The 9,585-nt window shown below is 33.9% G+C and overlaps 1 protein-coding gene across 1 annotated transcript in view; it reads right to left on the reverse strand.

Annotated features, from left to right (window-relative positions):
• The window catches only part of LOC107712575 (E3 ubiquitin-protein ligase NEDD4-like), a 27,715-nt gene that overhangs the window by 6,008 nt on the left and 12,122 nt on the right, over nt 1-9,585 (reverse strand). Inside the window, exons 5-14 of the mRNA XM_016517885.1 lie at nt 7,468-7,631; nt 5,917-6,037; nt 4,996-5,067; nt 4,512-4,631; nt 3,560-3,778; nt 3,333-3,410; nt 2,985-3,039; nt 2,361-2,419; nt 1,964-2,029; nt 863-1,092 (exon numbers count right to left, since the gene is read on the reverse strand). Of these exons, the coding sequence (XP_016373371.1) occupies nt 863-1,092; nt 1,964-2,029; nt 2,361-2,419; nt 2,985-3,039; nt 3,333-3,410; nt 3,560-3,778; nt 4,512-4,631; nt 4,996-5,067; nt 5,917-6,037; nt 7,468-7,631 (1,184 nt within the window). The remainder of the gene's footprint in view (nt 1-862; nt 1,093-1,963; nt 2,030-2,360; nt 2,420-2,984; nt 3,040-3,332; nt 3,411-3,559; nt 3,779-4,511; nt 4,632-4,995; nt 5,068-5,916; nt 6,038-7,467; nt 7,632-9,585) is intronic.

Here is a 9,585-nt window from a genome sequence, read left to right on the forward strand (position 1 = left end):
AACTAAATTAATGCATAATTTCAGTCAGGGTGAAGAAAAGCTTTTGGCTTCTCTCCTGAGGCCACAAGAGGGCGCATCGAGCAAAATATTACTAATGCACGTTTCTTCAAAGCAATAAAATAACATGACTGTTATTTAAAAAAAAAAAACTTTTAAAAAAGTGCATAATGTTTAAAATAATGTTTAATAAACCATATATAATTAATTAAGTTGCTTAAACAATTAGAAACAAAACAGCATCATGCATGTATGTATAGTTTAATACAAAGGACCGAAAAGCAATCACAACGAGTACTTTCTTCATTTAAAAACATGAGATGCAATGGGATGGATAAAAATCGCCATAAAGTCTTGAGACATGATTTATAAAAGTTGAACTTACTTTAATTTTACATGGCTTTCTAAACATGCCGCTCTCTTGTGCGAGACGCGAGTGCAACGCTGATAGACGTCCCTCTAGAAAATGCGATAAATATGCGTTCTGTGTGAACGACTTAGTTTAAGTTTTGCCGTAAACAACATCTTCTCCGCATTGATGTTCCCTTTTCCCGCAATATTTTGAATGAACAACGTAGCAGCGCCGCATCTAGTGGCTTCAACTGGATAAGCTAAAAAAAGCATTAAAATTCAATGACACTTACATCGTCATCGCATCTCGTGCGCCACTGATAAGGCTGCCTGACGCACACCTAAAATTCGAATGCAACGTTTTTGCATTCGAATGTGGATTTATATTTTAAATTTGACGAATATTCGAAATTCGAATTTTTTTTGACAGCCCTAGTTCTTAGCCAGCACAACACACAAGAGTGTATTTAAAGACACAATTTGACTGAAGGAAATATAAAGCTGGATCACTCACGTGGCAGAATACTCAAACAGCCCATAATATGGGTTGAACATTTCCTTGGAGATCAGGAAGAACCATTCCCTGGCCACACCCCCATAGTCCAGCCCCTTCTCCCCCTCAAACTCCACCCAGAGGCGGGCCTTTAGCAGGTCCGAGCGTTTGACGGACAGAATGCGCCGGTACGAGTCCTCCAGAAGAGCGTTACGTCTCACATTCAGCTCAAAGCGGTTCGGGATGTCAGCCTGGAGACCCAAGAAAATAATGATTTTGATTTTATATTTAGTTGACTGGATCATACATATTAGATGATCAAATTATTATTAGTTAATATATTTTCCCAGCCCACACAGAAGAAAAGCGGATTCAGAGGCAAGAATAGTTTTAAATTTTTTTCATGAAGATTATAAAAACCAACAATTTATGCTTTTAAAATAATGTGCACTGATCACCTGAAAAATAAGACCAGAAAAATCACTTTTTGATTTCATGTTGCCTTTGAAGTCATGAAAACAAGTCTATATGGCACTACTGAAAAAAGGTGAATATGACTGATAAACATTCAACACTTCAAAAACATTCACAATTCAACTCATTCAGTTGATTTATACCATCTTAAAACGACACAATCTTAAAACTACATTCAGTGTGATAACTGTGTGGTTTAGGAAAGACAAAAAGTCTGACTGTTAAATAATGATTAATATTTTATATTATTATTATTATTATAAATATTCACTTTTATTTTATTTACAGTGAAATATTACAATAATAACACTTTATTTTGTATACTTTATTTAGTAATATTTATAATATTTATTCATCAATCAGTAATATTTTGTATATTTTATTTAGTAATAATAATAACAATAATCAGAATAATTTAGTAGTAGTAGTAATAGTAGTAATAATAATAATAATAATAAATTTGGCCAAATTGTGTGGCCATACAAACAAGCACAGCAAACCATCTAAATAAATAAATAAATGTATTATTATTATATCTGTAGTGACTTGAACAAACTGGGTTAAAAATTCTGATAAATTCTTTGATAAACACCAAAGATGTTAATGGGACGGGAAAAACCACAAAGCTCAAGAAGGAGAGTGACGTACTGGTTTCTTGAGTTTCTTGCGGAAGTAATCATATTTCTGTTTATAGTCTCTGGAGTAAGGCACGGCCTGAAATAAAGCAGAACACAATCAGTTCACCAATAATCCATGAGTTCTTATCTGCTCAGATGTTGAGTGCTCCTGACCCGACAGAGATCATTCAACTCATCCTGGACAAATATAACCTCCCCTCGTGATACGCACAAACCCCTTACAGGAAACCATTGGGAAGAAATGTACAGGGTTTCAGGCTCAGAATACTTTCAGAACAAGATATGGCAAAGATCACGGTGCGCTTCAGCAGTCTCTCTCAATATGATCCATTAATGCCCGTTTCTGCCGACTTGGCCTTCAATGCCTGACCGTACAGGACCTTTAACAGAAACAGAACACCACTTACTGGACCAGTGATGGCTGAACTCTGTAGTCTTGGATCCTCCCACTGTGTGGCTTTTGTTTCTAAAAAAACAAAACAAAACATTTAATTAAAATTGGTACCAAAAAAAAAAAAAAAGAGAATATAAAAGGTATAAATAAAATTAAATAATGGTTATAAAGTTTTAAAATATAACAACACATTTAAAAAAAAATATTGCACAAAAAATGCAAATAAATATAATAATAATATACAGAGCCCCGCACACGACATGCAAGAAAAAATAAATAAATCGTGCGCACGATTTACTAATTCGTTCTCTTGATTTATAAATCGTGTGCATGATTTAGCCTACAATTTTTTTCCTGCATGCCATGTGCGGGGCTCCGTAATAATAATAATAACAATTTGTAAAATAAGTTATAAATACATTTTTAGAAACATTTAAAAAAATGTAAATAAATAATAAATAAACAAATAATTAGTAAAAAATAAAATGGTAAAAAAAAAAAGTTTATAAATATAATATAAAATATTCGTAAAAATATTATATTAAATAATAAAAAAAAATTACATATGATCCCTAGAAGAATTGTACAGAATCCTAGAAGTTTTTTAGATTGGCATGGTTATTAATGTGCCACTTACTGTGATCGATGTAGAAGATTCTGCCGTCACCATGTACTCGCTCCTCCCAACCAGGCTACAGAACAAACACACATGTTGACTCCATAACCACAGCTGTTCTTAGCAATAACATTCTTTACTGCATCATCACGTTCAACCACAGCAGCTCCGTATACAGGACTGAACTGAACTAACCCATAAATGGTGTTCTTCGCACATGCGCAGAAGATAAAACATAGCTTAACAACACACACACACACACACACACACACACACACACCTTTTCACCCTCTGTCCTGAACAGCATGTCATTAAAATCATGACCTCATCATCTGATTATGACATCAGCGATGACATCACCCGTCTTACCGGCAGTGGGCCGAGGTCAGTGGGGTCAAGGGAGACTCTTCTCCTCATGTGCACAGGAACCTTCAGCCGGGGGTTGTCCTGTGACGGAACAGGAAACAGGATGGCAAATACAGGAAGTACATCTCAGCGTGAACAATGGTGCAATCAAAACATGCACAGGAAAAGCAAAACAAACACTAGTCATATACCATGGCATTACCATGATGCAGCATCATGTCTTGTCTTACCCATGTGGTGGTCTTAGTGTTGTGGTCTATGAAGAAGGACCGTCCATTCGGAGCGCTGCGCACCTCCCAGCCGGCCGGCATCAGGCCCGTGTGCTCCGGCGAGTGAGAGAGTGTGTGCTGAGGGGACACATCCGGGGAGAGCAGCGGCGGAGCGTAGACTGTGGGATTCAAGGCAGCACCCGCCACCGCTGCTGCGGCCTCAGAGGGCGGCTGTATGAGCTGAAATACACAGGTCAAAGGTCAGGGGTCTGAGGGATGAGCTGGTATTCTGCCACAAATTAGGACTGCATGATGGTTTAATGTTTGAAAATTAAGAAATTTAAGAAAGCCACAAAAAGTTGGACTGTAAAATAAAAATATTATGATGATGATGATTATTAAATGATTTTTCTTGTATACTCAATTTTATTTAATTTTACAGTGAAATATTACAATAGTAACATTTCTTATTTAAATTTTTTTTTTGTAATAGTAATAATAACAGTTATTGTTAGTTAAAACTGTTGTACAATTATTGTTAAAAAAAGAATTATATATATAATATTATTTTATTATATATATTATAAAATAATAAATTGTGCGGCTGTACAAATAAGCACAGCAAACATGTAGCTCAATGATAATAATAATAATAATAATAACAAAAACAATTATTATTATTATTGTTATTACTTGGCTGAAAAAGTATGATTTATATATCAGTATGACTATATAATAATAATAATAATAATAAATACATTTGGTTGTTGTTGTTGTTATTATTATATTGTGCAGGCCAACAAATTAATTGTTCAGCCCATAAAATTTTATATCACAACTTGCGATTTCACCACTAAAAAAAAAAAAAAAAATAATTGTTATTTTTTTTTTTCCTCAAACCGTACAGCACTACACCAAACGCTGATAGAGCTTTCTCTAGAGCAAGATCTTTTCAACCAGGACTGAGATGTACCTGAATGAGCGGTCGTGTCCAGGTAGTCATCCTGCTGTTGTGATTGACATAATAAATTCTCCCTTTACTGTCCTGCTTCTCCTCCCATCCCGGAGGCAGCCCGGCAGACGTGGGTAATAACTACAGGGAAGAACAGAAAACCACAAAGTGAGTAACGAAACGAAAATGCAGAGGGGTGAAACGAGGAGAGCAAAAAATGGAAACAATCCATTACAGATCGTCCGTTTGGTTCACAAATAGCCATCAGTTAGTGGCTCGGCTCTCAAACACACTGTCCTCTGGGAGCAGATGTGAGCGGAGCCGCAGCTGAGGTGATGTATTGCGAGGTTCAGGGCATGCTGGGAAATCTGGGGCAGCTAAGATTACACATCATGCGCTGAGAGACTAAGAAAAACACTCCACATTCTGCTGAAACTAGAGCACACGGCGAGGGCTCGGTCTGGACTCACACGGACAGATACAGTATATGTATGAATGCTCTCACCACGGGGTGAACAGGATGCTCTTCCACCGTTAGGGTCTGACCACTTCCTCTGCGGCTGCCGTGACCCTGCGGCTGATGAAAACACAAGGCTCCCTGTTACATATTGTTTATATTGTTACTGTAACACCAGCTTTAAATATTACAATGTAACAAGCTGCAACATATTCATGTTCCATTTCACGAAACGGAATGTTTTGGTTCTGGATGTTGATTGGTCAATACATTGCTTTGCTAAAATTAAAAAAAACTGTGTATATCACTGCGCAGAACTCATAGAGGTCAACTATCAATCTTAATTTAAATATCAGATATACTAGTGGAAGCACAAAACTTGGCAATAAGGCACTTGAGGTCATTCTAAATTATGCATATAGTCAATGTATCACTTGGAGCAACATGACTCATATGAATCAGTCTCCTGAATCTGTCACAAAAACATCAATACGCATTGTGATTTTTGTATCAATGGCTTAATGTGAGGAATATTCCTTATATGTCACCACATTTACATTTGGGATCTTGCATAAATGTCTGCAAGAAGTTAGAAAACGTGATTTGCTGTAGATCATTAGAATGACTTTGATTTGAATTGCTTGTCACTTACACTGCTGTTCAAAAGTTTGGGGTTGGTAAGATTTTTTTTTTCTTGAAAGCAAGTCTCTTCAAGGCTGCATTTATTTGATCAAAAATACACTAAAAAAAGTGAAATATTATTGTAATTTAAAATAAGTGTTCTCTATGTGAATATATGTTAAACTTTAATTTATTTTTTAGATTCAAAGCTGAATTTTCAGCATCATTCCTTCAGAAATCATTCTAATATGCTGATTTGCTGCTCAAGAAACATTTCAGATTTTTATCAATGTTGAAAACAGTTGTGGTACTTCATATTTTTGTGGAAACTGATACATTTTATAGTACCTCAGGTGACTCTCTGCGCTCGTGGTTCTCGCCATGTTCAGATATTTGTCTGCGTGTGAGGAACGCCCGCTGGGACTCGCTGTGTGTATCCTGTCTCTGTTCATTGTCTCTTTGACTGTCCCTGTAAATCAGGACAAAACACACACACTTCAGTGCTCAAAATGACCCAGAAAGACTCAAATGAAGCAGGTGAGGGCACCGCTGACCAGCAGAGAGCAGAGGAAGGAAACAAGCATCCTGTCTTAGCTATTACAAAATATTTGACTTCAGTAGAGTTTTGTGTAGGGAGTAATGACCTGATGATTTTTTCCTTAAAATCTATAGAAAACAAATACATGATGTCACAAAAACCTGTATTTAGAGGCCCAAAATGACTTGTTTATACCCTGGTTATGAAAACTCCTGACCTTTTTTTATGATTTTTACAAAATACCCTTAATATAATAATGTGACAACTTTTAATAATGTAATACAGAGTGAAAGAAAAAATAAAAATAAAATAAAACTAAAAATTAAATTAAATACAAATGAATAAAGATAAAATAAAATCAATCTAAAAACAAATAAAGACAAAAAATTTAACTCTACAATGATACCACAAAAAAAACAAAAAAAAAACAACTACTTTATTTAGATGCTCTAAATGATGCATTTGTAACCTGGTTGTGAAAACTCCTTACCTTTTTATGATTTTTTTAATATGATTTTTAAAAATTATATTATAAAATTATATATTATATATACATAGTGAAAGAGAAAATTTTTTAATTTATTTTTAATACTAAAAATAAGACCAAATGAAATCAAATATATTGACAAAACAAAATAAACACTAAAAATAAAGACAAAATAAATAACTAAAAAAACCTATTAAACAAAAAACATTATATGTACACAAAGTAAAAGCAAAAAAAAAAAAAAGAGAAAAATTTAATAAAAATAAAACCAATTAAAAAAACAAAACAAAATACTAAAAACAAAGACAAAATTATATATATATAAAAAACAGAACTAAATAAAAATAAATAATAAAATAAAACAAAAAATACTGGTAAAGTCTTAATGGCTTTTTGTTTCTCAGTCAAAGTGCAATATATATATTTGATGTGCTAAAAACAGATTTAACAGCAATTATAGTAAACTGTAATTCAGATGGTCAGACATGACTCTAGCAACATTTTAAATATGATTGATTTATAATTTAGTGCCATGCCAGTTTCCACCGCTATATTCATGGCAAACAAAAAAACAAGTGAAAAATAGAATGAATAAATTAATGAATAAATGAAAGCAAGAATAAATAAATAAACTATATAAAATAACAAATAAAAACAAAACGGTTTTTAAAGCTTATCTTTGATTTTAAAATAAAATGTAAAAAAAACTCTTATTTTATTTAAAATCTTTTAGTCACTTTGAATAGAACCATGTGCCAAATGAAATGAACTCAAAAGATAAAGGCAAATATTTACATGGCGTGTTGGTCTTGTGTATGTTACTGGTTTTGTGTATGCATGTTTCTAATGTTTGTTTAAAGTGGGTGATCATTACTGGATGGTGGGTCTGTGCCATTGGGTGGTCCTGCTCTCGTGGTTGACATAGTAGGTTCGTCCCAGGTTGTCCTGCCTCTCCTCCCAGCCAGGGGGCAGCGCAGGCAGCTGGTGAGGATGGTGAGGACTGCATAATTCATGAGGCTCCAAAAACTCCCAACCAGGCTACAAGACAGAAATCAGTATTAAAACACAGGGATGCATGCAATTCCATGGGAAAATCATGTCTGTTTGTTTAATCAAATGGGACTTTGCATGAAAAGTTGGTAACAAATTGACTTTATGGTTCACGAATTTCACGTAACAACCCCTCCGGAGCAGCCCAGACCGGAGTGACCAGGACAGTGGATTCAGGAACGATTAAGCTCTATTTAATCTAATGTTGGCAGCACTTCTGAGCAAGTTTTGGACATCTGAAATGACGCCTGTATCTCTCGCACAATGAGAACCCTGAAGGTAACACCAGCATCAACATTTGTACAATGAGAGCGGCTGGAAAAGTACACAGTGACTCTGCTGGTTCTATATTAAAGTTCTTGTGTATAAATATAACACCTTTGTTTATGCACAAACTAAATGTCATTAGTTTCCTGAAGGCTTTGTTTCTTTTGTTTGGAAACCAAATGACACGCGATGCTAGTTAAATAAAATAAAATAAATAAATAAACACATGCATTGTCCGTGACAGAACATATCTTGTATCTCGAAATAACAAAAACAAAACTTCATTTTTAGTGGAGTTTACCTCAAGCTAGGATGTTCAAGATCATTGCTAGGGCTTTGATATGTGGTTGCTAAGGTGTTCTGAATGGTAACTAAGTGATTCAATTTAAATATTTTTGTCATTTTATTTTTTAAATATGTCTATATATATATTTTTTTTTTTCAGTTTTAGTTGTAGTTTTTTAGTGCATCAAGTTAAACTGCATGAAAATGAGAAATGTTTTAATGGAAACTAGATGAATTAAAATAAGTTTAAGGTTTTAAGTTTACATTTGAAATATATATAGAATTTTAGTTTTAGTTGACTATAATAACCCTGGCTCAGACAAAACAAAACAAAACAAAAAACACAAAACAAAACAAAAAACACAAAAAACAAAACAAAACAAACACAAAAAAACAAAACAAAAAAACAAAACAAAACAATCCTGACCTTAAAGTTAATATCTTTACATAATATTATATTTGCCTTCGGTAAATGTATATTTAATGTACTAACAACAAATATAACTATAGTAACAGTGGTGTTTGAATAACTAAACTACATTCACATGAAATTCAACAACAGAATCAAATACAAATAAATACAGCTTAAATGTAACCAACAATCATAATTCCTGTTTTTCTCTTTAAGCACATATAAATCTGTCTATCTGTCATTCTGCTAAGGAATAAACCCACAGCTCAATATTTCAATGTCTGAAAAGCTTTGTGAATAAGGCAGAATTGTGCTTAAGGAAACATAGCACTTCTCATTCAAGGACAGGCCACAACAGAAAGTGCAGATGGAGGAATATAAAATGTTTTCATGGCCTCTCCATTCAACACAAATACTTGAAGGAGGCGCTGCTGCAAACTACATCAGTAAAGATACTTCTTACAAACAAATCAGACCAGATAAGCCACATTGAAACTGATGAAAATCATCAATTGTGCTTTATACATACAGCCGTATTATATTGTGAATGTAGTCATAGCTGAACACAATGAGCAACGTCCTTCAGCTATTATATTATTCACCATACTGCAACTTTAACTCGTTCTAGTTCTTTTAGAGAACATTCTTTGATTCTAGAATTAAATTGTTGCGTTTGTCACCTAGGGCTGAAATTTAAATCTCGATTTTTCCAGAATGTTTGACCGATTCTCGATTTTTAACTAGTCAACTTGAAAATGTAACTACTACAACATGATTCAAGTTACTTTTTCTTTATTAACCCTCTAGTTAAAGAAAATTCTATTCCAAGTGCAGCACACATGAGGTTGTTAACATGATGTAAATGTTAAACAAATCACTTGTTAAATATCTTTGCAGAAAAGATGCAAAAACTACAACTACATATTGTACAAACTTGTCTTATACATATTATGTGTTCAGAAATAATACGAGGAAAAT

This window comes from Sinocyclocheilus rhinocerous, unplaced genomic scaffold (assembly GCF_001515625.1).
Source record: "Sinocyclocheilus rhinocerous isolate Xijiao unplaced genomic scaffold, SAMN03320098_v1.1 scaffold868, whole genome shotgun sequence".
Taxonomy (NCBI): Eukaryota; Metazoa; Chordata; class Actinopteri; order Cypriniformes; family Cyprinidae; genus Sinocyclocheilus; species Sinocyclocheilus rhinocerous.